Below are 27,742 nucleotides of genomic sequence, written 5' to 3' on the forward strand. Positions count from 1 at the left end.
TTAAAAGTTTTTATCTTTTTAGACGGACAAGAGAAAACTGTTTGAAAACACGAATGTTCAATCCTTCGTCCGTTTTTCCTTCCAGGTTATAAAACAACTTTCCATATATTCTCTAGCTTTTTCCCGTCTACAAACAACGTGGATAAGTATAGAAAAGGAAAATATGACGAAGTGAGGGCTGGTCGTCGTCTTCGTCACTGAAACTGAAAGTCTCGCGGTATTTGGTGGAGCTATAAATTGCTCCGCAGCCTCCGTTCGGCCTTTCTTTACCCCTGTAGCGGTGAAGGTGCAACAGTTATCGGTCGTCCCGAAGCCGGGTTCATCCGACACCCTCACCAACCAAGCTGAACTGAGCTCAACCTCCACCACAGCAACATGCCGCCCAAATTCGACCCCAACGAGATAAAAATCGGTATGTTTTCTGGGTAATAAACGCTGAAGTGGGCTCAGAGCCGAAATGGAGCCGCTCTTAGCTGGCTCCCTCCGCGCCTGGTGGCCCGAGGGCCGAGCGCTGAAAACGGTAAAGATGGGACACTAAAACCGGACTCGGAACATCTAGATGACTGTGTGTGTGTGTGTTAATGAGACGAATCGGGTGCATGGGAGGCAGGAGTCGGGTTAAATTACAGATGTTAGCCGGAGAAGGTGCTGTTCCACGTGCAGGGAGACAAGCTAGCCAATGCTAAGGCTAGCTGCTGTTGGCTAGCTTCAACCATGTGCTTGTTTATCAGGTATATTCATTATTAATGTTTTTACTTGCTTGTTACGGATCATTTTTAATAAATACCAACATGTTATTTAGTCGGGAGATGCCTATGCGCGGTTTTAATTTAATAGGTTAAATTGCTTTTAACAGTAAAGCTCCTACTTTCAGGCTGACGTCCTGTATTGAATTTAATGTGTTCAAGTTGGTCCACACACACTTCTGCAGTAGTTGTTGGCCAATATGTTATAAACTTGCGTTTTTCGGGCTAATGTAATGTTTAGCCAGTTGGACAGATAGCAGCAAACCTTCACACCACACTAATGACTTCACCCAAAAGGTATAATCAAAGTTCAGGAGATGAAAAGCATTTGAAAATGAGGTGACTGCAGATAAAATGGGTTGGACGATATTCTAAAGCACTTGTCATTACTGGGAAATGGTTCTGAGCTGTAGACAGAATATTTGACTTCCTGCAACTCTAGAACGGCTTCCTGTTGGTCAGAATGTTTTCGGGTCTGACGCTTCCTGAAATTAATTTCATTTTAAGACATTAAGTTACGAGTAAAGGTCAAACATGTTAGAAAATCAGACCTTACTGGTGTCCCTGTGAGTGAAGGGGGTTACTATAGCAACTGCTTATCTTTCATGTTTTCGGATGTGGATATTGATTGCTGACTGAAATCTGAAATGGACCATTTGTTGATGATGGTTCTGTGGAATAAACCCTACCTTTTAATTTGTGAAACTGCTTGTTTTTACTCCCTCCGTCTATCTGATGATGCCTGAATTGTTTTTTGGCTTTCAGTGCACATGAGGTGCACAGGAGGAGAAGTTGGAGCCACATCTGCTCTGGCCCCCAAAATTGGACCTCTGGGTCTGGTGAGTATCAGAACTGTGCAACCTGAACCAGCCTCCTGCCACTATACCTGTCCATCCCTGTGGCTGAGTATGATCCAGTGGAGGCTCAGAGCGACCCGGCTTTAGGAAACAGGGCTGCCCACACTGATGGACCGCCCTGTGCCGAAAAGTCCGGAACATTAACTGGACTGTTTCTGGTATAAACCCAGCTTGGTCTGTTCGTTTTAATCTGATCCATATTTCCTTTTCATCTTCAGTCTCCAAAGAAAGTTGGTGACGACATCGCTAAGGCTACCGGTGACTGGAAGGGCCTGAGGATCACTGTGAAGCTGACCATCCAGAACAGGCAGGCCGCTGTATGTAAACAGTCACCAGGCCACTACAGAACATTTTAGATCCCAATGGGGGGGAATGGACCTCCCCAACTTCCATCTTTAAAAAACGAAAACTAGACCAGAAGCATACAACAGGTTCCTTGTTTTACATCCCTTGGATGCAGGATATTAAAGGTCACGTGTGCCTGAATCTGAGTAGATTTCATGGAAAACTGCTGTGAACAGATGGAATATAAATCTAAACCCTGCAGTCAATTCTGGAGCGGTTCTGCTTTGAGGGTTTTAGTTTGCATCAGACTGTTTTTTCACAAGTGTTGAGTCACTTGGAGCAGAACATTTAGGACCTGCTGTTCATTTCTTTTTAAATATCAGCTGCAAGACGAATCATTCCTATCTGAAGGACTCCGGCTGTCAGACTCGGATCTAAGTTTGACCTTCAGAGCCAGAAAAGGGTTCTAAATGAGCTCCTTTGAAGATCCACCTCTGACCTTCTCACTGGTTTTGTTCTTGCAGCTCTGAAACTGGTCTGTTTAAACAGATTCAGTAATTAAACCTTCTAACTAGTCCTGGAACCTTTTAATGTCTGCTTCTGCACACCTAAATTTTAATTGTTGGGTCATTAATCGGGTTCTGTAGAACTTGACTGAATGCTGAGGGGGTAATTCGGGGACTTGGTTCAGGTGTGCTGGACCCGGGACATATCAGATGTAGGACGTAACTGCTTTCCTAGTGTATTGTGTAAAACAATGAAGATCTGAGCAGCTGGTGGTGAAACTCTAAACTCCTGGTTTCTGTACAGATCGAGGTGGTTCCCTCTGCTTCTGCTCTGATCATCAAAGCTCTGAAGGAGCCTCCTCGTGACAGGAAGAAGGTCAAGAACAGTAAGTGACTCTTGATGTGAAACATGAAGTTAAATGATGAGGAGCAGCAGCCGATTTCATCTTTGTTTCATTAATCTTCCAGTTAAACACAGCGGCAGCGTGACCTTTGACGAGATCGTCGGCATCGCCCGCCTCATGAGGCCCCGCTCCATCGCCAGAGAGCTCTCAGGTGAGAAGGTCCCTAAAACATCCCGTCAGCCTCCCGCCACTATACCTGCCCATCCCCGTGGCTTGGTATACTCCAGTGGAGGCTCAGAGCGACCCGGCTTTAGGAAACAGGGCTGCCCACACTGATGGACCGCTCTGTGCCGAAAAGTCCGGAACAAATGTTTCACTTAACTGGGTTCTCCAGACTGATCCGGTTTTAACATTTATGCTCCTAATGATCCAGTTCTTCAGTATTCATGTTTCTGTTTCTCTTCAGGAACCATCAAGGAGATCCTGGGAACCGCTCAGTCCGTCGGATGTACCATCGATGGTCGTGCTCCTCATGATGTCATCGATGACATCAACAGCGGGAAAGTGGAGTGCCCATCAGAGTGAACATGGTGGTTTTGGAATAAAATGTGTAGAACCTGAGCAGCTGGTGTCTGTGTGCATGTTGGACCGGGAGCTAAAACAGGAAGTTGGGTTTATAATGATGCAGTGAAACAAAATTATTTTAAACTCAGTTCTGGGCTTCAGGTGGGAAATTTGGACCGGGGTCCTGGTATGGATGGGATGACCCGAGTCTGAATGCTGCAGGCTTTCATGTCCAGTAAAATAACAGCAGTAGTTCATGAGCAGCTGAAGGCTGAGCAGAACACGGTTCCCCTGAACTGATGCACCACATTTAATTCTGCTAGGGAACAAGGTACGGAACCAGAGTTTGGGTTTCCAGCTGCTGCTTTATTAAGAAATCTTTGTGACTGCATACAAAAAAAAAAAAAGTTAATGAAGGCAAGTTTCAGACGAGACATTTTTACCTGGCAGTCAGCGTGCTGTAGCTGCCGAGTGGAAGGAAGGTGATCCGGATGCACAAGATGTTTGATACTTCTGGTTCAGGAGCCAGTGTGAAAATCTCCACACTCTAGAATATGCTGTTCTTTATAATCAGCTGATGGGTGCTGCTATCCCTGTTCATTGTGCACTTAATAGCAGGTTTTTTTCTTCCACCCAACTTTCCATTTAAAATGCTTGAATATGGTACTGTGAAGACCCAGATTCTTTGCTTACCCTCCTTGGGCTCAGGACCGGTCTGCTGGACAGCTGCTGGTGTCCACCCATGGTTGTGGAGGACAGAAAGGGACAGCTAAAAAAGATCTTGATTCAGAAACTCCAACTAAAAACACTGAAATTTTTCAAGCCTTTAGTAAAGTTTATTAATGTAACTGTAGAGCTGAACAACGGTTATCCATAGCTGATGATTGTTCTTGGAGGTCCATCTGAAGGTTCAGAGAACATGGCTGACCAGCAGATGTTCTTCCAGATACCTGTTTTCATGAACTCTAGATGTGCAAAAATCCTGTCATCCTGGGGGGAACCACTACTTTAAATCTGATCACTAGTTTGTAGTCTGTTGAACTCTTGGGTTAAGAGTTCATACTAGGAGGCAACTGGACCTGCAGCTGGTTTCATCCAGGCTTCACATCAGGAAGGAACCAACAGCCTGGCTTCATTTTTCTACAAAACATTTATTGAAAGATCTCAAGGGTCATAGACAAGTCTACAAAAGTACAGGTGATGAACATCAGGTGTGGCAACGACAACCATTCTGACCTGCGTGAAGAACATCAGAACCTCGAGTCTGAAGATCCTTTAAAAGTTAAGTTTCTTTGAGAAACACAAGAAGAACAAAGACCTGACTTCTGACAAATAGTTAATTAGAGACACTGGAGAGCATGACTCCAGTCCAGGTTCTGGACATGTTCAGCTGAAGGTTTCCTCTAAGAATGTATGAAGAAGATGAAACGGATCAGGATCACCAGGTAAGTCTTTCTGTTGTCAGGTCTGGAGAATCCTACTAAAGGTTGAAGATGATCCGAGGCGAGATAACAGCTGTGTTTTTGCCTCAGTTCTCCACTTCCTCTTCTTCAGGTTCCTCCTCAGGTTCCTCCTCCATGCACTGCTGCTGCTCCTCCTCCTCTTCCTCCTCACCCTCTTCGTCCTCTCTGCTTTTCTCATTTCCAGAGTCGACCTTCTTCTCCTTATCTTTGCGCTTCTGCTCGCTCACCTCCTTCTTTCCCTTCTGGTCCTTCTTGTACACTGAGGAGGACAAACCAATGAGATGTTACAAAAGTATTCACATTATTTTGTTGGGATTTTATGGAACAGACAAGTGGAAGGAAAACAAGTTAAGCCTCTAAACTGTTTGTATTCACCCCCCAGAGTCAATGTTTGCAGAACCACCTTCAGCTGCTAAAGAGTCGTTCTGCTCATCTCTTTCTAAGTTAAACTTCTCAAGCTCAGCCTGATTGGATGGAGAACATCTAAGCACATCAGTTTTCAAGTCTTGCCACAGATTCTCGGTTGAATTTAGGCCCGGACTTTCACTAGACCATTCTAAACAAGTGAATCTGCTTTGATCTAAACCATCCCATTGTACCTGTGGTAGGTGAGCCTCCACCCCCAGGTCTACTGCAGCCTCTAACAGGTTTTCTTCCAGGGTTCTCCTGGATTTAGCTCCATCCATCTTACCATCTACTGTGACCAGCTTCTTTGTTTCTGCTGAAGAAGAGCATCCCCACAGGATGATGCTGCCATTGCCATAGGGGTGGCCCCAGAGTTACCATGGGGATCTTGGCTGCTCCCCTGATTAATGCTCTCCTTATCAGTTTAGGTGGACGTCCATGTCTAGGTAGGTCTGCAGGTGGTCCAGCTTCTCTCCATGGTCAGATGATGGATTGAACAGAGCTCTAGGAGATGTTCAAAGCTTGGGATGTTGTTGTAGAACCTAATCCTGCTTCAAACTATATGACAAACGTTTCTGCGACAGCTGGACCCAAAATATGTGATCTCCACACAAACTGGACAGGAAGAAAGGAGGACCAACGGAGGAAGACATGAAGGACACAAAATAAGGAGGGGAGGTAGGAAACAGGAAGGTGAGGCTAGAAGGATGCCAGACATGACAGAGATGTAAGAAAACGTAGGAAAAAATAAATGAAGAGAAGGAAAGGATGGATACAATGAAGGATGGAAAGAAGGAAAGAAAAACAAGGAAGGAGGAGAGGAAGGACACAAAGAAAAATACATGAAGATAAAAATATTTCCTTATATTAATATTTGCCGTTTCCATACTTTTGTAGACCATGAAGGAACCCTAAGCTCTACTCTGAGCTCCCCTCCTCTTCTTAGTTCAGAAGAAGCTCGTTTCTGCTGCTTGTATCTAGGATTTTGTTCTTCTAGTCCTGATCCAGATGTCTGGAGCATAAGGTGAAGGTTTGAACCTTATTTCCAGTTGGGAACCAACTCATCCCAGCTGCTTCACGTTACCTCCAGAGAACACTGAAGGTCGAGGCTTCAGGACGCTTCAGGGAGCCTGGAGAAGAGCTGATCAAAGACCACTTTAAAAGGTTTCAGGAAGGTCTGGTTGTTTAGACAGAACATAGGAAGGAACGAGGGCTGGATGAGGAAAATATGACCTTCTCCTTCAGGACCCACCAGAGGACCAGGACTGAGAAAGACAGCTTGAACATGTTTCTCTCTCTGCTTTCAGGATGTCCTTACCTTCCAGAGCTTCTCTGAGCGGCTCCAGGAATCGCTCGAACTCCATCTCCTCCATCGCTGCTAGCACGTCTCCTGCGTTCAGAGTTTTCCTTTTGGCCTTCATGGCAAAGTTATTGGCACTGAAACCAAGAAGGACACTTTCAGCTTGACTTTCATGAGTAACATTCAGGTCCTTTAAGCTGTGAGAAGCGTGTTAAACACTGAATGTGAATAAAGGGCGTCTTTCCCTGAGTCTCACCAGGAGGTTGCATACAACACAAACACGCTGGCTGCCTGGGAGATGGCTCGCCGGGCTTCTTTGGACACGTTCACCCCATCTGGGAGCTGTTAGAAACAAACGGTGCGGAGGAGTTATCTCCAGGCTGCAGCTTGCAAACACACACGTCTTATCAGGAAACAACAACTGCTCTTTTTCACTCGGAATCAGAAAAAACATTCCCACGTAGATGTGTGAAGAAAATCCTCCCTCAGCTTTAACTGGTTCCTCTCCGGTTTGTCAGCAGGCGGAAACCATTAACCTCAATCTGATGATGAAACTAACAGGTCAGGACCGGGTCGGAACCGTTTTCAGATGGTTCTTTGGTGTGAACCGTTTATTTACAGGCGGATCTCTAATATCGACCCGATCGAATCAGAACATTGGATTGTAAATATCCTCCACAGCCACCGGCTTTTGTTTTAATTAGGCAAATGAAAACAGATTTATTTAAAGTTTAAATCCAGACTGGTGACCTGCAAACAGAAACACAGCAGAGGGAGGATCCAACTGGAAGAGACGCTTCCAGGGACGGAATTACACGGCTCCAAGAGGCGGTTCTTAACTGGTTCTCTAACAGAACCAGTTAAGAACCGCCTCTTATTATAATAAACCTTAGAATGTTTCAAGGCTGGATGTTTTCTCTTGCTGGTCTTAATGGCGAAACTATATTATACACAAATATTACTGAATAAATCCGCTCTGACCAGTCAATTAACAGACATGGATTCTAATCAGTGAATCAGAAAGAGCAACAAAGCATCTATTTGGGGTCGAAGATTTTTACAGGTTGTAATATAAGTTATCCCAGGATTTCAGCTTTAAAGATCTGTGCTGATTTTAAACCTCCACACATGATCTCAGCGTCATTTAAAATCCATTTAATGCTGTTTCAGAGGTTAGCTGCAGCATGTCTTCTAATACCACAACAAGCTTGATGGATCACTGAGAAAAGTTTGTCATTTTCATTTCCAGGAGATTAAACATCTCACTTCTCTGGGAAGAAAAGAGTTGCAAAGACATGGCTGAGAAGAAGAGAGCGTCGGTTCTGTCATGGCCCACGGACTAAACAATGTTTTTCTTACTAGAAAACATCCTGAACCAAAAATCCAGAACTTGGATCGTTTAGATAAATCTGGACTCCAAAGCGAGGTGGGTTGTAGGAGAACATAAGGCTTAACGACCAACTGTGATTGATGCCAGCAGCTTCAGCTGCCCTGACTGATCTCAGAGCTGCAGTGTTGGTGAAAAATCAACTTCTAGTCCCTCCCGCCAGTGATCTAGGCAGAATGGAGGCCGGTCAGATCGTTTCTGACCTGCGGGAAACCTGCCCTCCTCCCCCCGGGGCTCAGCTCCACTCACCGCCTCCTTGATGATGCGGGTGATCACCGCGTTGGGGAGGTTCAGGTCCTCTGGTCGCTCCGCCATTTCTTCCGCTCCGTCTCCCCCTCCTCCTCCGCGAGGCCGTTCCTTACCAGCGCGCGCGCGGTAGCCGCTGCTCTCTAGCCGCGTCCGGATCAAAGAGAAACCGAGCCGCTCACCTTCACGCGCCGCAGGTTTGTTTTTAGACGTTTCCCGCGACTCTTCCAACCACCACGAGCCCGCCTGCGTCAAGATTCAACTTCGACCTCTGACGTATGCGTGACGTATTTCCGCGGCAGCAAAAAACAGTAATCGTGTAAAATAAATATTCAAAACTAAATTTTAGGTTTTAGGTAAAATAAAGTAAAATTGACTAAAACTAAATTGATTTGAAGTTAAATAATATAAATGCACTAAAATACAATGTATTTAATAATTTGCTATGAATAGAACAAAACTACCTTAGGAACCAGAAATGTAGTAAAATAAAATGAAATGAAAAAGAATTCCTTGTACATATATTACAGTTTACTAAACGTATATTGAGATTAAATTACAGCAATAAAACAATTGAATTCAAAAAATTTATACAAAACATACAGAAGTAAAATATACGTAAATACAATAAAACAATAACTTAAAATATAACTAAAATCAACCTACTGTTAATTAAATCAAAATATATTACAATTTAATGTAAATCAAGTTAATTAAGTTAAACCCAATACAAAAATCTGAAAAATATGGAGGCTGTTTGCTCACCAAAGAAAAAATAGACATCTTTTCTCATTGTTAATCTGCAATGAGCTTCCGTAAAAATAAAAATGTTGCTATAAAATAAAAAGAAATAAACATTTTCAACAAATTCAATTAAATATAAACAAAATCCTTTATATTAAATTATAATCTATAAAAATACCAAGAACGAATTAGCATCAAAATACAATTAAAAAAAATCTCAAATACATTGTGTTGCAGAATTCAAATTTAATTACTATATAGAAAAAATAAAGAAGTCAAAGTAACAGTAAAATATCTTAAGTTATTTTAAAGTAAAAAATGTAACTACATTCAATAAATTTGCAACAAAATAAAGTACAATAAAAACTGAATTAAAATCCAGGAATTATGATTAAATGAAAGTTTATGAAAGCTGGAATGAATACTGTGAAGATTGTTAGTTGGAATATTCATCGCTTTTTGACGTTGCTTGAGACTCAAACTAAATTAATTATAAATATATAGTTTAATTATGATTTTATTGAGCTTAGATTCCAGCATCATTTCAGTCAGAGAGGAGAAGGTCAGGAGTCTGTCAGGTGGTTTCCATGGCAGCAGCTAATTCACACAGATGCAGCCCACACGCTAAAAACACGCCGCGCTGCGTAACATCAACGCCCACAGAGTTCAGGTTCCTGCAGATGATTCTGGGCCGCACTCCAGGACAAAAGTAAAGGTTCATGGACTCTTCTGAGAGGCAGGAGCAAGCTTGGCTGTGATCTGCAGATGTAACAACATGTCAGAGCACATCACTGCAATGAGAGGGTTGTTTGACTTTCAGATATTTCACTGAACATCACAGAAACTAGAATATTAAGTCTTTATTTATTTGCATTTGTGTTTTATTAGGGATGGCACAAGGTTTTGTAAAGGGTGGGCAGATGGGGACCACTAATAATCTTGGCTTGGCCATAACTGAAATGTCGGGAGTTTTATTTAGGATCCAATTAACTAACGAACCATATTCCTCCTTAGGATTTGTTCATAATATTTTTTGGGTGTCTTTTTGAAAACAGACCTTATTTAATGAGTTGGGACAGCTAAATGTTATGTGAAGGATTTTAAAGCACTGTAACTTCTCATAGAAAGTACTCCGGGCTTCTCAGCTTGTCTCCTAAGCAGTTTGGAAATGTTTTAGTTGTGAATCAGAATCAGCTTTATTGCCAAGTTCGTACATACAAGCAAGGAATCTGACTGTTGTTGAGTATGGTGAGGGGAGTGTATGGGTGTGGTGTTCTCTGAAAATCCACCACCATTTCCACAGTCTTGAGTGGGTTCAGTTCAAGGTAGTTCTGACCACACCAGTGTATCAGCCGATCCACCTGCTGTCTGTATGCAGACTCATCACCGTCCTGGATCAGTCCAATGACAGTGGTGTCGTCTGCAAACTTAAGGAGTTTCACGGACGAGTCCGATGAGGTGCAGTCATTTGTGTACAGAGAGAAGAGGAGTGGGGATAAAACACACCCCTGGGGGGCACCAGTACTTATTGATCTGGATTGGGAGAAGATGCTCCCCAGTCTCACCTGCTGCTGTCGGTCCGTCAGGAAGCTGTTGATCCACTGACAGGTGGAGGCTGGGACGTTGAGCTGGGTGAGCTTCTGGTGGAGGAAGTCTGGTATGATGGTGTTGAAGGCCGAGCTGAAGTCTACAAACAGGATCCTGGCGTACGTCCCTGGACGGTCGAGGTGTTGCAGAATGAAGTGTAGACCTAAGTTAACAGCATCATCTGCTGACCTGTTTGCTCGGTAAGCAAACTGCAGGGGGTCCAGCAGGGGGCCTGTGATGTCTTTCAGGTGCTTCAACACCAGAAGCTCAAAGGATTTCATGACCACATACGTCAGGGCTACAGGCCTGTAGTCATTTAATCCTAGGATGGTGGGTTTCTTGGGAACCGGGATGATGGTGGATCATTTGAGGCAGGAGGGGACCTCACATTTCTCCAGTGACTTGTTGAAGATCCTTGTGAAGATCGGAGCGAGTTGATTTGCACAACCTTTCAGGCATGATGGGGAGACGTCATCAGGTCCTCCAGTTTTCTTTGTTTTCATGCGCTGGAAGAGCCTGTTTACATCTTCCTCGGAGATCTGAAGGTAGGGGGTTGGTTACTTTATGGGAAGAACTTGTTCCTGAATGGGATGTGGAGGAGATGATTTGAGGTGTGAACGGCTTCCTGTCATGTCTGCAGTAGAAGCCATTCAGATGGTTGGCCAGGCGAAGACATGATGCAAACATGACAACAGTTTATTGGTTCGTAAAATAGTATTTACATAAACTGATCTGAAATGAGATTTCACTTTTTTTAAGATGGTAGAGGTCTGACTAGCTGCTCACCTCTGGATCATACAGAATAAAAACGTATGATACGATTACCCTTAAACAAAACTCCATTTGTTGCCAATGGGTTAACTGGAAGGGGGCCTTCAAGTCAAATTCTGCCCAGTTTCTTGTATAATTTCAGTCCGGCTCTAACTGATTGAATAATGAATATCTCTGTGAGGATTGGCATAATTTCTGTCACAGCTCTGTCCAGATTTAAAACTGCATTATTACCAGAGTTTCACTGAATTTTAAAATAAATTTAAATATATTAAACATTTTCAGTTTGTCATGAATGTTGGTGAGCCAAAGGCAATTCCAATCTAGTGGACAATAGAGATTTATTCTATTCTATTCCATATGTTAAAATAAACAGAATTCAAAATACATTACATAAAATCAAAGTACAATAAAATGTATATGAAATATGGTAAAACAAATAATTTAATTCAAATATGATACAGTAAACTAAAATAAGCTTGAATGCTAATTAAATTCTAATTAAACAAATATACAAAAAGCCTTTAGCTGTAACGTAAAATAGTTCCAATTAAAGTAATTTCACAATTAAAAAATATAAAATGTAAAAATTCTAATTATGATGAATAAAATACACTTTAAATAAAAAATAAAAATGTAATTTAAATAGAATACAGTAATCCCAATTTAAAAAAATATTCTAAAAAAGCAAAGTGAAACTATATTTAAGTTTCAGCGAATAAATGAAATTTGCCAATAATAAAATAAAAACAACAAAATAAATTAATGTTAAAGTTACTTTTCCATAAATTATTTAAAATGAAACGTAATTTAAAACGTATAACATGAAAATAAAATAAATAAAAATATATCAAACATACTAAAATTTGGACAAAGTAAAAGCAATCTAAAATAAATTCAAATATGAGAAATACGCAGACGTACAGGTAAAACATCTAATTACTTGGAAATGATAACACAATAATCCAAAAGAAAAAAAAAAAGACTTTCCAAAATGAAAGAAACTTAATCTTAATAAAACACCTGTCCAAACAGACGGAAGTATCAACCCGCAGCCTCCACCCTTAACAGCGGGTCTGTGCGTAAAGCAGAAGTTAAACAGTCTGTTCATGTTTTAGGACCGAACTTCGTCTATTCTGGTTGGGTTCGACTGCGGTTCTCCTATCAGAACCAAATCTCTCCACCTCTGGACTCTGGAGCGTAAAGATGTTTGTTTATGCAGCACTACTTTTGTGTGTGCATCCGACTGGAAAAAAAAACCCGGTATAAACATATTTATTTCTCTTTTACATGACTAATGAGAAGAAAAGTTGTCCACGGTGTCCACTCCCCGTGTTTTACTCCAGCCGATTCACGCGCAGTGTCTCCTATCGGCGCTGATGAGACAGGACTGCTGGCGTATTTCGGGGATCTATTTTCTGTCGGAGGGTTGTGACGCGGCTCTCTCTCTCGCCTGTGCCAGGCCGCCATCTTGAATTTTAATGTTAATTTCCAAAGAAAAAAACAATAATGTCTTTGCTGTGATATTTTTGTCGCGGATGTCGTGACGGATTTGGAGAAGGACTGTTGTTTCTTTTCGGGATTGTTTTATTTTTATTTTCTTCCTTAACCAATTTTATTGTGAGTACTCTGCGTGTCGTGGACATTTAAACGCGTGGAAGCTCTCAGCTAGCAGGTACTCTGAGGAATAACCGTTCCGGGACTCTCGCTGACTCTGGCGGCCGCTGGAGGCTCGCTCCTCTCGGCTGCAGCTAACCCTTCTGGAAGGAAGACAATTAGCCAGTGGAGTTAACGCTAACGGAGCAGCCGGAGCTAAAGCAGCAGTGAGTGTCGGGGAACAGTCGAACTCCGCCGGGACATAGCTCCGTTTTAGTTCGCTTCCTAACACCCAGAACAGTCCAGCTTCCAGTCTGGATCAAATATTTATCGATGTATTGTTTAAAAATGGAGAGCTACGTCGGTAAAGCTCGTTTAGCATTCTGCCGAGGGTGTAGCTAGCATAGGACGGGTGTTACGGTTTGCTTTTACGGCTCTTTAAATCGGTTTGTTTAGATTGAACCAGGGTGTGTTTGGTGAGCGTTAGCAGCCGGGATGCTCCGCGGGGAATTATGGGGTCTTTTTCTGGGACTGCAGCTGCTGTGTTGTGCTGTCACGCCGGTCCGGATAGACGGGCCTGGGGCTACATTTCTAGCAGTGGTTCTGACGGTTGCTGGTTCGAAAGCAACGCAGCCTGTCAACAGTCGGCCTCACCGTTGTTGTGGCCTTCCGGGTTCCCGGAGCCTCATTATCCTGATCGGAATGCTGTTTGTTTGGTGCTAACGTTAGCCGTGACAGCTAATAACACGAAGCATTCATAGCTTAGACTAATGATTAAACACATTCCTCCATATCTGTGCTTTAAATAAGAAAACTTTAAGTAATCAACCATTTAAACCACAACAAAGCGGGGTTTAAATGGCGAATTACAGTAAAGAGGAGTGTTCACCTGACAGCTGCTGCAGTGCTTGAGGTTACAACTGAGGGGCGCTGCAAGATCACTTAAAATGATCATAACATGACGACTGACAAAGTCAAAACTGGCTGAAATATATATACATAAAATGCTTTTCATTGACGTTAAAATGAATGTTTTAAGAGGAATGAACAATACCAGTTATGTTTGAATGTTCTCAGTCAAAAATAGTCCAAAGAATAAAATGCCAACCCAATCATTCCCAAAGTGTGGGGTCCTAAGATCCACATCATCAATGTAAGTAAATAACAATGATATTTGTTAAGCATATTTGTACCAGAAATATTAGAACAGATCAAAACTGCACCTGCAAATAAATACAAGCAATATATTAGCTGATGTTACAGTTTTTGTTATTTTTCTGATTAAACAACTTGGTAGGAATGCTTGTGTTTTCAAACTGTAGTGGGATCTAAAGTCTTGGCCACAGTTATTTTGTTAGTTGGGAACCCCTGTACTAGAGAACTAGTGTGTTCTGATCCAGCACAAGAGCTGCTGCAGGTCAAACTGCTGAAAAAGTACCTGCTGGTTCTGATAGAATGTGTCAGAACACAGTACACAGAGCATCCCAGTTTGTTGCATTGGGCCTGTCCAGTTGTGATCCGTTCAGGAAGTCCAGGCTGACTCGTGTCCACCACCCTAAGCTCCTATAGTGGACAGAACAATGACAGAAGCTGGTCTGGCAGGATGAGGTCCGCATGTACTGTCTAGGGACGACATGGCACCGGGAGGAAGTTAAGGACAATGTTTTGCTGGGTAACACTGGGTCTAGCATTCATGCAGATTCATGCAGATGTTATGTAGCACCATTCTTACTCTTGTAGCTGACAGTCTGCTCCAGGGCTCATTTAAAGGAACTTCTTGGCATTAATTGCATGGCTATGACCTTAGAGAATCAGAGGATTGAGTGGAGGTGACAGTATCAGGGGTTACCACTGGGTGGCGCAGCAGGACCACTCCAAACTAACATGATGCTTAAAGTTGCAGTTCTTTGGAGTTCCTTCTCTCATGATTGACTGGCTGTCTGATGTCAGAAATTGAGACTGACTCTTGAATCCAAGTGGCTGAATTCTGAATTGGTTTCTTCTTTATCATCAGTTAATATTACGTTTCTTGACATATGTGGTCATGTATATTTAAAAAACAATTCTCTGCTTTCAACTAATGAAGAAAAGTGTAAATTATGTTTGCGAAATTGCAGAATAATTTTTGTCAGCACATTCGGTCATCAGATCTTGATCATTTACCTCACAATCATTAGCAGATGATCATGTTTTTCTTGCTTAGGGAGGGTTTTTAAGCCCTAATAAATGTAAAACTTTCTACCAAAGCTAATCGTCTTTTTACCTGAACCAGTTTTAACGTATGTTGGGTTTTTCACGTCTGCTTTCTGTTTTGCTTCCAGGTTTCTCCAGAGGCCAGTCTTCCCCACTCAAAAGCACCCCTTAAACTGAGTGACTAAATGAAACTGGAGCAGGGGGCTTGTGGGCATGAAGTGGCTGGGCGAATCCAAGAACATGGTATTAAATGGCAGACGACACGGGAACAAGTTGACCAGCGAGCAACCAGGGAGCCAGGCTCGCTCCCAGCATCTGCAGCGGACGTCGCTGCGACACAGAAAGAGCCACCCGAGAAACCGCAGATGTAGCCGCAGTGAGTTCAGAGCAACACTGCAGTGAAACGTGTGAATTATTGCAGGATCAGGAACCTAACATAGGACTGCGTGTGGTTCTTCCAGGGTGTAATGGTGCCAGTCTGGAGGCCGAGCGGCGCTATGTGCCCTCCTCAGGGATGACCGCTAAGGAACTGTGTGAGAACGATGACCTGACCACGAGCCTCATCCTGGACCCATATCTGGGCTTTCAGACTCACAAAATGAACACAAGGTCCGCTCGATCTTCAATGCAGCAGAACACCAGGTTCCCTGTAAGGTAGCTGCACTTATTACATCTGTCTCTTTTCAAATGTTTCCAAACAGATTTAGACCAATCAAAGGAAGGCAGGAGGAGCTGAAGGAAATTATTGAGCGCTTCAAAAAACACGACAACTTGGAGAAGGCTTACAAAGCTCTGACGACAGGAGACTGGTGCCGAAATCTTTGTCTTCACAAGTCCAAGGCTCAGGAGAATCTCTTCAAGCAGCATGTAAACACTTCAAGCAACATTGCCCAGTTTTCCTCCCCGCTGACGGAGCCGTCTGTTCCACCAGGCTCTAACTCTATGTTCCCTGCAGGTGTTTGTCTACCTGCGGATGTTCACAGCGGACAGCGGCTTCGAGATTCTGCCGTGTAATCGTTATTCGTCCGAGCAGAATGGAGCTAAAATTGTGGCCACAAAGGAATGGTGAGATCATGCTACTGCTTGTTGTTTCTGATTAACAATGACTGATCCTGTTCTTTTTTCCTGCTGTCTTTCCTTGCTGTGATCCAGACTTTGGATCCACAGGTCTTCTGGCTTTCTGAAGGTTGTTCAGAGGTTTTCTTGGCTCGTGAAGCTCCCGTTCAGTTCCTAGCATGATGCTGCCATCACCATGTTTTACTGTGGAGATGGTGTGTTCAGAGGGATGTCCGGTTTTAGTTTTCCACTATTTGTAGTGTTTTGCATGAAGATGTTCTGTGAGCAGAACACCTTCTTCCTGTTTCGCTTACATGGCTTGTGGCAAACTACAAACAACTTCTTCTGGGTTTCTTCCTTCCAGTCTTCAGGTTTGTGAATAGATTCTTCCACCTGAGCTGTGAATGTGTGCAGCTCCCACAGAGTTACCCATGTCTAAACCATGTGTCATTTTCCTTCTACTTTACCGTTCTGCACTAGTTTGTGTTGTCACATAAAATCCTAATACAATACATTGCTGCGGTTTTAATGTGACACACATGAAAAAGTTCAAGGGGTGTGAATACTATTGCAAATATCTCTTTAGTTTTATTTACTAAGTGAAGCCAGATGGTCGGAAACTTTGATAAAAGGAAATCCACAGAGGGGGAGCTGGAACACGAAGAGGCTCACCTCTGTGAGTTTTTTTTTGTTTTCTCAGGAAAAGAAACGATAAGATCGAGTTCTTGGTGGGCTGCATCGCCGAGCTGTCGGAGAGCGAGGAGAACCTGTTGCTCCGACATGGCGAGAACGACTTCAGCGTTATGTACTCGACACGTAAGAACTGCGCCCAGCTGTGGCTCGGCCCCGCGGCGTTCATCAATCACGGTACGCATCTTTACCTGCAGCCACGCTCTAAAAACCCAGATCTGCGAGTTTCATTAAATACGGCCTCTAATTTCAGTCTGTTTCTCTGTCTTAGACTGCCGGCCGAACTGCAAGGTAGGCTGCTGGAAGCTCTCTGATTGGTTGTCAGTCCTCAGCTTTAAAAACGGTTTGAACAGGCTTTTCTCTTTCCAGTTTGTGTCGACGGGGCGAGACACGGCCTGCGTGAAGGTCCTGAGGGACATCGAGCCCGGAGAGGAAATCTCCTGTTACTATGGAGACGGCTTCTTTGGGGAAAACAATGAATTTTGTGAATGTTATACGTGTGAAAGGTCAGCAGAAAATCAGGCAGTGTTTTTGGTCCACTGAGATCTGGACGCATCGTTGTCTGACTTTAAAACATCGGGTGCATTCAAATTAGTTTCGATTTTTGTCTGAAGGTCAGAACGATTGTTGAAATTTGGTTAAAAATTCCTCAAAAGTATTTCAAACTGACTGAACGTGATGAAAGACAAAGTCAGAACGTTGAGTAAATATAAACCCAAATTCTGACCCATAACGAAGGAAACTAAACACATTTTTGTTCCGTGTCCTGCAGACGGGGTACCGGTGCTTTCAAATCCAAAGCTGGACTGCCGGTGGAGGTTCCCGTCATCAACAGTAAGTACGGGCTGCGGGAAACGGACAAGCGGCTCAACAGGCTGAAGAAACTCGGAGAAGGAACCAGGAGCTCGGACAGCCACTCTGTGGGCTCCCACACCGACGTAGACTCTCAGGAAATGCCAAAAACACATCAATGTAAGGTTCTCTGATGACTGATCAGAAATAAGTGAATATTTGACTGATATCTACAGACAACCGTTACATGTTTTCATCTGTGCTTCATGTTTATTGATTTTGTCTTCTGTAATATTTAAAAAAATATATTCCCTATTTTATTAAATGTTTCTTTATAATTGTTCTCATTTTCTAATTTAAAATATATTTTCTATTTATTCTGTGCTTCCTTTGCTTTTAGTACTTAATTTTATATTAAATGTTTTTATATTGGTAATGTGTTTTTTATGCTCAGAGGTCAATGTGGGTCAAACGTCTCTGTCTCTCCTGCAGCTGCCAGAACAAGAACTTCATCTTCATCGTCTTCATCGTCAGGCCTGAAGTATAAAAACAGGACTCCAAGCAGACAGACTGTGTCCAGAACCCTTTCTACCTCATGTTCCAAACAGGCCCGTGGAAACAACAACAACAGGGTACCAAAGAGACTAAGAGCCCAGTCCAAGCCTTCTCCCAGTAAAGTCCAGTTACGCAGCCGCAGGAGGGGCTTGGCGGCCCGAGGAGAAGCTGCTCAGCTGGGACTCAGGGACTCGAAGGTGTCGTGTAAAAGCATCACCGTGAAGAAGGAGAATGACGGGTTGGAGCCGGCGCCACTCGGCCAGAGGGGCTGCCTGACCCGGCATGCTGCCAAGGAAAACGGCAGTCTTCCAGCTTTGCAGGGCAGCCAGTGCTCCATGTACAGAACTCGCAGGTCCACACGGACCCTTGTTAAGGACCCAGAACCAACTACGGGTGCCAAGTTGGAGCCCAGTGCTATGGACGGGTTAAGCCCGGTTCCTGGTGGCGTGGTCATCAAAACAGAACCTGCAGACATGGACGAGTACCTCCAACACGGAGTCAGCATGCAGCAGCCGGTTTTAGGCGGCAGCTACACCAGGAGAAGCTCGTGTTCCAGCCGGAAACGGCCGTCGCGGTTCCGGCCCGAACGGACCATTAAATGCGAAGGCTCGGACTGCGAGCCGTTTTCTCTTGGAGCTCCAGGACACACTGCTAACTTCTCCGACAGCGGGAACATGCTGCTGAGCTTCGCGGACAGACACAGGGAGCACAACGGCGTCGCCAACGGCAACAAGTCCTTACACAGAGACAAAAGCAAGAGCGGCTGCCGCTCACAGGACAAGGCGAAGAAGAAGCGTCGGATCACACGCTACGACGCTCAGCTGATCCTGGAGAACAGCACGGGAATCCCCAAACTGACGCTCCGCCGGCGGAGGGACAGCAGCAGCAGCAAGACCAATGACCCCGCTGACCTCGTGGGCTCCTCCACCGTCAGCCCCGCCTCCTCCAGCAAAATCAGCATCAAGTTCAGCAAGGACCACGACAAGGACAAAGGAGGCTCCTACATCGCCAAGCTGAACAACGGCTATGCTCCTGTTGTCCATGGCAACGCCACCAAGCTGAAGATCCAGCTGAGGAAGGAGGACGACGCTCGGAGAGTCCACCACACCAACGGGGATGTGGCTCAGGTTCTGGAGAGCAGGAATGGTGGGCATCGAACCCAGAAAGCCCTGGCAGAACCTTCATCTGATGAGGACGAGGAGGACGAAGAGGATGAGGATGATGATGATGATGATGATGATGATGATGACGATGATGATGATGATGATGATGACGACGATGATGATGATGACTACTTCCACAATGAGTTCGAGGACGACTTCATTCCACTTCCTCCGGCAAAGCGGCTCCGACTCATCGTTGGGAAAGACTCCATAGACATCGATATCTCCTCCAGGAGGAGAGAAGATCAGTCTCTGAGGCTGAACGCCTGAAGCTGCCGAGCTTCTGTAAATACGCCGCCGCTGAAGGACTGGAAGTAACTAAACTAGAATCATTACGGATCTGAATGAGGGTGCTGTTGACCTGAAACAAAGCTCTGCTCTTCACTGAACTTCCAGTTGGTCTCCTCACCTGTCGCTGGACCAGGACCAGGACTTGTTCTGTCCCCTCTCTGACAGAGTCTCGAGGGAAAACTAAGTCTTTGTTTTAGGTTGAACTATTCCTTTAAGAGAATGCACTTGTTCTGTTTCATCATGGACGTGTAGAAAGTGTACAGTTTGGTGATCATGCCCTCTGTCTCCCTGGCAGGTTTTTATTCTCTCTGGTTTTGTCTCTTAGTGTGTTTGTGCTCTGTGTGTGGAGCCGTTTCTCCAGAGGCATTAGAGCATCAGCTCGTCTTTCTGCTGCCATGTTCCCATCATTGTCCTCCTGAAGGTCCACCAATCAGCAGTGAGAAGATCATAACATTCATGTCTGTCTGTAGAGATTATTTTCTCTGAATGGTGCCACTTATCCACGGGCTTAGGTTGGTCTGGGTTTGCCGTTAACATCAGTCTTCTCTCCATGAAGTCCAGCGTCTCCATCCAGTCTGTAACGGCGTTGATGCTGTCAGCCGTGACTCTGTGCAGCCGTCGAGTTGCAGCAGGAGGTTCTGCGGTAACGTTGAGATTCCGGAGCTCCTTTTCTCCTGATTTCTGGAACATCTTTAGGATCGTTCATATTACTTCATGTAGTTGAATAATAAACCACCATTAAATGAAGGGAGCAGCAGTTTGTTTTTTAACATGGGGTCAGCTCTCTTCAAACGGGCTGCACGGTTCCTTTAAGAGAAGCAGAAAGGAACACGACACCCTCCATGAGATGTTTAAACAGGTTCCTTCAGTCTGGAAACCTATGGACACATTATTCCCTGTTCCACGACCTGAAGGTCGGAAGTCCAAATATCCAAAGATAAATTGGCCCGTTTTTCCTTGTCTTTCCAAACAAAACAGGAACACGGGTTTCGGTTGACATTGCAAAAACTAATCAACTTTTAAAATGCGATCTCCAGGTTTAGAACATTTATTTGGTGTCTTCTCATCTGGCTGTTGCTCCAGCCTGGAATCAAATGGACCTTCTGTCTTTTCCAGAGATTATTCGGAGATCCCAGACTTTTCCAAACACAGATTCCTAAATGTTTCATTCTTGCTCCATGTTATACTTCTAAGTCCGAGCGGGTTTGGTGCGCTGTGAAAATCCTGACAGCCGAGGGGTTGTTGGATGAACTTTACTAGAGTCCATCTTTATTTTGGATTTCTCTGCTCTGTGTGGGAACTTTTTTCTGGAGCACAGAGAAGTTTCTAGAAGTCCAAGTGGTTCTAAAATTAGCCAAACAAATCCTGGAATTGAGTTTGGAAAAGTCTGGTATCTTGACATTGTGAGTGTATAGAACTGGTTTGAATTAGTGGCGTTTTGGGTCCAAACAGCCTAAAGCTGACCTGACTGAGCCCAAACTGTGGATAGGACTGGACTCAGAATGAGCCGATTCTAGGAGTGGTTCTGCATGTTGTGATGTAGAGATTTCAGACTTTTGTTGCTTTGCTGTGTGACTGAGCTGCTCTGGGTTCTGGACTTGGGAAATGAGACAACCCGGCAGCTTGGATCAAACGGCAACGTTTCCTCTCATGAAGTTTCCTGTTCCACCAGGTTCTTAGCGTTGTTTTAATGGAACTCCCTCCAGGGGAACTGTTCAGCTCCATCATCTGTAAAACCAAAAACCACTTTAAAATCTGGCCGTGAACAAGCAGCGCTGCTTCCTCTTCCTCGCCCTCCTCATCAATGAGAACATGGCACACGTCATGGCAGAAGCAGCCTGAGCTGATGTTTAAATCTGAAGCTAATGTACAGAACGACCTCTTCCTGTCCCCCAGCTGAGTTATCCCGCTCATCTCTCCCAGATTCCCATTGACTCATCCCGTTTAAAGCAAATGAAGTGGCGTTCACTGACACTACAGTTTGTGTAGAATTATGTTCTCTCTTCTTCTGTGGTGCTACTTAGACTTCCTGTCCAGAGTTGCAGGAGGACGGTGGCTGGAATTGGGCTGAAGACGACCAGTTTGTTTTTGTTTACCAGAAGTTGTCTTCAGTTTCTTATCAACCCATTTCTCCTCAGTGAGGAAAAGCTTCCTCTCTGACGTCCGCTCGGCATCTCGTCCCTCGGAGACGTAGCTGAGTTCGACACCAAACTGACCCGTGATTGGTCAGAGGAGTGAGCCACCTTCCTCCTCCGTCTGTGTGTTGTTTTCCTGTTCTGAGCGGGATCAGCTGGGAATGTTAACCCTGTTTCCGTGTTACTGTTCACATCACCAGCAGCTAATCAGCCTCCTGTCCTCCCTCTACGTCAGCCAATCAGACGTCTCGTCTCCTCTTCACACACTGTAAACTCTTCCAGGTATCCGTGTGTCCGTGTGCTCTGTGTCCGATAGACCGCCGTCACGATCTCCAGTGGACTCAAAACGAAAAACACACACATGTGAATAGATGACATTTTATTTGGCGTGTGGCGTGGATAGTGGGAAACGTGTAAAGAGAATTAAAGATGGGCAGTGCGTATATTGTCCAATATGTAAATCATGTGAACACATCTTGTACTTATTTAACAGTTTTGAATACTTGAAAACTATATAAAGTTTCTTTGTGACTCTTGTTTCTGAGTTTTTCTGTGCAACCTTTACAGATGGGAGCAGTTTCTTCCCTTCGCTTCAAACCCAAAGGTACAGTTGTGGCCTACAGAACTGTGACAAAGTATTTACACCCTTACAGATTCCTGCTGATTTAGTGTTTTGGTCACAATGTTATAGATCATCTAAGTATCATATTGGACCAGAAAACCAGAGTAAATGCAGAAAACGACATTTATTTAGGGAAACAAGCAATCAGAACCAACCTGCTGCAGAATTTGTGTTGTTTGTGAAGGTTCTCCACGGTTCCAGGTTTACTTTTGAGGTCTCCCTGGGTGTGGCTATTCAAATGAAAACAAAAATCTGGTTAATCAGAGTTCAGTCATGACTTGACAAAGGGGTGTAATTACTTTTTAACACAGGACCAAGTTTGGTCAGTTAGATTTTTTTAGCCTAATAATAAAATCATTTGAAAACAACTTTTTTTATTTCCTCACATTAATTTTTAAAGTCCTTGTTTCTCATTTGGAATCCAATTAGAAGCTACACACAAATATTCAGATTATTATTAAAAACTAGTTAAATGCGTGGGTTCTCACCGGGTACTCCAGCTTCCTCCCACAGTCCAAAGACATGCCTGTTTGGTTAATTGGTCTCTCTAAATTGCCCTTAGGTGTATGAATGAGTGTGTGCTTGGTAGTTTGTGTGATGGACTGGCTCCCTGTCCAGGGTGTACCCCGCCTCTCGCCCGTAGACTGCTGGAGATGAGCACCAGCTCCCCCGCGACCCACCATGGAATAAGCGGTAGAAAATGACTGACTGACTAGTTAAATAGTTTAGTTTTTTACTTCAAACAAACCCTAGAGCAGCAAAATTAAACACAAAACCATCTAGAAGTGTATAACAGGGTTCCTGCAGTCTGGAAATATATGCATTTTCTTTTTTGGAATTTCTACATGTGGAAAATATGGAAGATGAAAATAAAACATCTGTGATTTCAAGCATTCTCTCATCCTCTCAGGAAATTCTGCTTTCTGTCTTGCTTTCATTTAAAACATGAACACCTCCATGTAAAATCAAATTAAAATAACTATAACTTTGGAAAATTCAGAATGTATTTAATTCTACTCCATTCTTCCATTCCAGACTGCAACATTTTTCAAAAACAAAATGTTTCTGTGGAATTACCTCCACTTTGTAAAGCTCTCATTCCTCAGAAGCCTTTCCTGCTTCATACCAAGACATGAAGAATACCAGGAGTTATTTTATCCCATTCTGCCTGCAAACATCCTCGGTGTCCCATGGTGCTCCATGGTTTGCTAGGGACCCGTCAGGGTTGTGGGCGGCACCTGTCCATCCTTCTTCCTCAGCCTTGCCTTTAAAATATTTATATTTTCCGATGTCCTGGAGAAGACGCAGAGCCGTCTGAGGGATCACAGCTGTCCAGCTCTGGCTTCTCCCTGAAATTCCTCAAATGCCATCCAGCTATTGTCTTCTCCTTATCTGAGATCAGGCTGCAGGGTAACATTGCCAGGAGGGAAAGCTGGAAATCTCAGCAACATTCCCCAGCTCATTCTGTCAGATCCCATGGTGTACCCTGGCCAGAAGGGATAAATAATCCCTGCAGTCGGTTCTGGGCATGGGTCTCCTCCTAAAGGGATGCGACCAGGAAGCACCCTGATCAACAGACTCCTTTCCATATGGACGAGCAGGAGCTCTAGTCTGATCTCCCCAGAGTGATGGAGCTCCTCTCCTTTTCTCTAAAGCTGCATAAACAGAGCTTTGCTCTTTCCTCCCCTTCTTCACAATGACAGATGTGAGCAAAGCCACTGTCACAGCAGACAAGGCCTTAAACCATCGATTCGTGTCCCTCTCCATCCTATCATCATATTCAAAGTACTTAAACTATTTTTCCAGGGTTAGGAATAGGTGAGACTCCCCAGGGCTAGTTCTGTGGGACCAAGTACTTAATTGTCCAACCTTGGTTGGCTGTGCAAGATAAAAGAAGAGGAATCCACCTCTATGTGGGCTCACCTGCTGCTGGACGTCAAGGCTGGGCTCAGTGTGAGCCAGCTGGGCCTGGGTGTGCTGATTCCCAGCATGTTGACCTCTTGGTTCCAGAATATTCTGCTTGGCAGAAGGAGAAATATGTAAATTCCTGCTAACCTTTTCTATCATTTCAATGATTTTCTTATTTGGTCTCAAATGGAGACCCTGTGGTCCTTGGTTCCCAAGAAGCCAAGGACCACAGGGCTTAATGACTTCAGACCCGTCGCCCTGACCTCTGTGGTGATGAAGACCTTTGAGCGCCTTGTGCTCTCACACCTAAAAGACATCACCGACCCCCTCCTTGACCCCCTGCAGTTTGCCTACAGAGCCAACAGGTCTGTAGATGATGCAGTCAACCTAGCCCTTCACTTCATCCTCCGGCACCTGGACTCCACAGGAACCTACGCCAGGATCCTGTTTGTGGATTTCAGCTCTGCCTTCAACACCATCGTCCCAGTTCTGCTACAGGAGAAGCTCTCCCAGCTGAGTGTGCCCGACTCCACCTGCAGGTGGATCACTGACTTCCTGTCTGACAGGAAGCAGCGCGTGAGGCTGGGGAAGCACGTCTCTGACTCCCTGACCATCAGCACCGGTTCCCCCCAAGGTTGTGTTCTCTCTCCTCTGCTCTTCTCCCTGTACACCAACAGCTGCACCTCCAGTCACCAGTCTGTCAAGCTTCTGAAGTTTGCGGACGACACCACCCTGATCGGACTCATCTCTGATGGTGACGAGTCCGCATACAGATGGGAGGTGGACCATCTGTTGGACTGGTGCAGCCAGAACAGCCTTGAGCTCAACGCTCTAAAGACAGTGGAGATGGTTGTGGACTTCAGGCAGAACCCAGCCCCACCTGCCCCCATCACCCTCTGTGACTCCACAATTGACACTGTGGAATCTTTCCGCTTCCTGGGAACCATCATCTCCCAGGATCTCAAGTGGGAGCCAAACATCAGCTCCCTCATCAAGAAAGCCCAGCAGAGGATGTTCTTCCTGCGGCAGCTGAAGAAATTCAACCTGCCAAAGACTATGATGGTGCACTTCTACACAGCCATCATTGAGTCCATCCTCACCTCCTCCATCACCATTTGGTACGCCGCTGCTACAGCCAAGGATAAGTGTCATTCGGTCTGCTGAGAAGGTGATTGGCTGCAGTCTACTGTCGCTCCAGGAACTGTACACCTCCAGGACCATGAAGCGGGCCGGGAAGATTCTGGCTGATCCCTCCCACCCTGGTCACAGACTCTTTGAAACTCTCCCCTCTGGCAGGAGGCTGCGGTCCATCCGGACCAAAACCTCACGCCACAAGAACAGTTTTTTCCCATCTGCCACCAGCCTGGTTAACAAAGCCCGGAAACCACCCTGACACTCTCCCTTTCCCCCACACCCCCCTTTTTTTGCTGACAGGACACCTGTAACCTGTAACTCTATGCGTTACATTAACGCTCAGCTTGGACTCCTGCTTTACTTGCACAATGATCACCTGCACTGTTGTATTGCTCTTGCATCTTATACTGCTCTATATTTACTCTCACTCACTTAAAACTGTGCACTTATATTTATATTATATTGTAGATATGTTTGTACTGTTTAATTTGTACTGTATTGCACCGACTACGCCAAAACAAATTCCTTGTATGTCCAAAAACGTACTTGGCAATAAAGCTTTTCTGATTCTGATTCTGATTCTGGAGTGCTCTCCAAGGTGTGTTGCTTTCATTGTTAACTTGTTGTTTAGATGTTTTTGGGATAAATGTCTCTTGGTTTGGTTAATTTAAATGTGCCTCTTTGGACCTGAATCAAAACTTCATTAACTTGTGGATGTCATTTGTTTAAAATGACTTGATTCCATTTTTATTTATCCTAATTAACTTGTTTTTAATTGTGATGCAGTTTGTAATTAATTATGTGTTTTCAGACATTTTTTCATAAAATTAAGTAAATCCTACTATTATTAGTAAATAATTTTTGGTATAATATACATAATTATATACATATATACATAATTAGTAAATAACAATAATAAACATAGTTACCTCTGAGTATTTGACTTTAAATGAAGGGTTTTCCACGTAAAAAAAGTGTTTATTGTGTATCAAATAACGTCAGCACATACCACTTTACAAAATGAACACAACCAACTGAAATACAGTTAAAACCAAATTAATTATTAGATGATTACATTGATTTTATTTAAGAAGCTTTTGGTTACCATAGTAACGGGTGTTAAAGCGTAATTTAATAATAACAAACCGTTAACCTACACTTCCGGTTCTCAGCCAATCAGCGGCCTCCCTGCCTCAGCTGTAGCCAATCAGGTTGCCCGCAGCGCTATTTGAATGTCGCTGTTTGGCAGCTGCTTCCTCGGAAAAAATTATATGGTAAGTACATATAGAAAAAATCATAGATAAATGGAAAAAAATATTAAACATTATGAGATGTATGGCTGGTATTGATTAGGGAGCAGATCGAACATCATTAAAAAGAATTTATACAGGATTAATTAGATCAAATATTGATTATGGAAATATAATTTATGGATCAGCAGCAAACACTCATCTTATAAAATTAGACAATATACAACATCAAGCTTTAAGAATTTGTACAGGAGCAATCAGAACCAGTCCAATAGCAGCACTTCAGGTAGAGATGGGAGAGATGCCATTAGATTTAAGAAGGAAACAGTTAGCAATAAATTACTGGATAAACTTACAAAGCAATAATCCAGATCATCCCACACGTGATATTTTAAAACCATGCTGGGAAAAAGAAAAAAAACAAGTTAAGAGTTTTGGTTGGATTATCAATAATATAGCAGAAAAATTTCAAATATATGAAAAAGAAATAAGTTCAATGTTGCCTTTGCCAGCAGTGCCACCGTGGCTGTTACCAGAAGCAGTGGTGGATATGGTGTTGATGGAAAAGAAAAAGGATACGAAATGTAGATTAGATTCAAGTATAATACAAGAATATATAAACAATTACTATCATTATGTCCAGATTTACACAGACGCATCAAAAACAGATGAAAAAATAGGAGTAGCATTTGTAATACCAGAATTTAAAATAAAAGTAGGAAAAAGAATTACAGATGGATTATCGATATATTCAGGAGAATTATTAGTCATATTATTAGCAGTGCAGTGGGTGGAGGATATAAAACCATTAAAAACAATCATTTGTTCAGACTCAAGTTCAGCATTAATAACTATACAACATAATCATTCAGAGGGTAGACCAGACATTTTGTTGGAAATAAAACATACTTTATTTAGAATACAAAGAATGGGATTAATATTAGTGTTTTTATGGGTACCAGCACATGTAGGAGTTAGAGGGAATGAGATGGTGGACAGGATGGCAAAGAAGGCAACACAAAACAACATTAGCTTTATAATAAATATTAGTAGGTCAGAGGCAAGAAATATAATTAAACAGAGAATCAGGAAAGAGTGGCAAAAAAGGTGGGATGAAGAAAAGAAAGGAAGATGGTTTTACAGAATCAACAA

General features: G+C 43.6%; 3 protein-coding genes, 1 long non-coding RNA gene and 2 other non-coding genes across 10 annotated transcripts; 4 read left to right on the forward strand and 2 right to left on the reverse strand.

Moving 5' to 3' along the window:
- The first annotated feature begins 253 nt into the window (after positions 1-253).
- rpl12 (ribosomal protein L12) lies at positions 254-3,359 on the forward strand. Of its 2 annotated transcripts, none has more exons than XM_047363807.1 (6): positions 254-412; positions 1,512-1,585; positions 1,822-1,920; positions 2,699-2,780; positions 2,863-2,949; positions 3,205-3,359. In XM_047363807.1, exons 1-6 carry the CDS (start codon positions 376-378, stop codon positions 3,321-3,323), a joined length of 498 nt encoding a protein of 165 aa, XP_047219763.1. In that variant the 5' UTR covers positions 254-375; the 3' UTR covers positions 3,324-3,359. The 2 variants fall into 2 exon arrangements, with proteins under 2 accessions (XP_047219763.1, XP_047219764.1); XM_047363808.1 differs by having other exon boundaries at positions 400-520.
- On the forward strand, positions 1,620-1,746 carry LOC124867655. The gene has a single exon (XR_007038118.1). It is a non-coding gene; the product is annotated as a small nucleolar RNA SNORA65 (small nucleolar RNA).
- LOC124867654 lies at positions 2,982-3,108 on the forward strand. Its single transcript, XR_007038117.1, has one exon. It is a non-coding gene; the product is annotated as a small nucleolar RNA SNORA65 (small nucleolar RNA).
- Positions 3,360-4,433: 1,074 nt separating the features above from the next.
- On the reverse strand, positions 4,434-8,389 carry pole3 (polymerase (DNA directed), epsilon 3 (p17 subunit)). Its single transcript, XM_047363809.1, has 4 exons — positions 8,107-8,389; positions 6,727-6,812; positions 6,489-6,607; positions 4,434-5,024 (listed from the first exon to the last, which is right to left on the reverse strand). Exons 1-4 carry the CDS (start codon positions 8,170-8,172, stop codon positions 4,831-4,833), a joined length of 465 nt encoding a protein of 154 aa, XP_047219765.1. The 5' UTR covers positions 8,173-8,389; the 3' UTR covers positions 4,434-4,830.
- A 798-nt stretch (positions 8,390-9,187) lies between these two features.
- LOC124866993 lies at positions 9,188-26,396 on the reverse strand. The gene is made up of 4 exons (XR_007037965.1): positions 26,270-26,396; positions 24,222-24,314; positions 22,454-22,528; positions 9,188-9,606 (listed from the first exon to the last, which is right to left on the reverse strand). It is a non-coding gene; the product is annotated as an uncharacterized LOC124866993 (long non-coding RNA).
- kmt5b (lysine methyltransferase 5B) lies at positions 12,268-22,213 on the forward strand. Of its 4 annotated transcripts, none has more exons than XM_047363141.1 (10): positions 12,268-12,468; positions 15,123-15,370; positions 15,456-15,603; positions 15,696-15,861; positions 15,950-16,059; positions 16,751-16,917; positions 17,012-17,031; positions 17,110-17,246; positions 17,513-17,712; positions 18,025-22,213. In XM_047363141.1, exons 2-10 carry the CDS (start codon positions 15,208-15,210, stop codon positions 19,518-19,520), a joined length of 2,607 nt encoding a protein of 868 aa, XP_047219097.1. In that variant the 5' UTR covers positions 12,268-12,468; positions 15,123-15,207; the 3' UTR covers positions 19,521-22,213. The 4 variants fall into 4 exon arrangements, with proteins under 4 accessions (XP_047219097.1, XP_047219096.1, XP_047219099.1 ...); XM_047363140.1 differs by lacking the exon at positions 12,268-12,468 and adding an exon at positions 12,604-13,025; XM_047363143.1 differs by lacking the exon at positions 12,268-12,468 and adding an exon at positions 12,604-12,825.
- Positions 26,397-27,742: the final 1,346 nt, after the last annotated feature.

This window comes from Girardinichthys multiradiatus, chromosome 4 (assembly GCF_021462225.1).
Source record: "Girardinichthys multiradiatus isolate DD_20200921_A chromosome 4, DD_fGirMul_XY1, whole genome shotgun sequence".
NCBI lineage: Eukaryota > Metazoa > Chordata > Actinopteri > Cyprinodontiformes > Goodeidae > Girardinichthys > Girardinichthys multiradiatus.

Bases quoted from the DNA above. Each gene is read 5' to 3' on its own strand.
- rpl12 (XM_047363807.1), top strand. From the start codon at position 376: ATGCCGCCCAAATTCGACCCCAACGAGATAAAAATCG. The intron at 1,586-1,821 runs GTGAGTATCAGA...TTTCATCTTCAG, and splicing joins AAATTGGACCTCTGGGTCTG to TCTCCAAAGAAAGTTGGTGA. The intron at 2,781-2,862 runs GTAAGTGACTCT...TTAATCTTCCAG, and splicing joins CAGGAAGAAGGTCAAGAACA to TTAAACACAGCGGCAGCGTG.
- pole3 (XM_047363809.1), bottom strand. From the start codon at position 8,172: ATGGCGGAGCGACCAGAGGACCTGAACCTCCCCAACGCGGTGATCACC. The intron at 6,813-8,106 runs GTGAGTGGAGCT...TGTTTCTAACAG, and splicing joins CCCGCATCATCAAGGAGGCG to CTCCCAGATGGGGTGAACGT. The intron at 6,608-6,726 runs GTGAGACTCAGG...TCTTGGTTTCAG, and splicing joins GTGTTGTATGCAACCTCCTG to TGCCAATAACTTTGCCATGA.
- kmt5b (XM_047363141.1), top strand. From the start codon at position 15,208: ATGAAGTGGCTGGGCGAATCCAAGAACATGGTATTAAATGGCAGACGA. The intron at 16,060-16,750 runs GTGAGATCATGC...TTGTTTTCTCAG, and splicing joins ATTGTGGCCACAAAGGAATG to GAAAAGAAACGATAAGATCG. The intron at 17,247-17,512 runs GTCAGCAGAAAA...CGTGTCCTGCAG, and splicing joins GAATGTTATACGTGTGAAAG to ACGGGGTACCGGTGCTTTCA.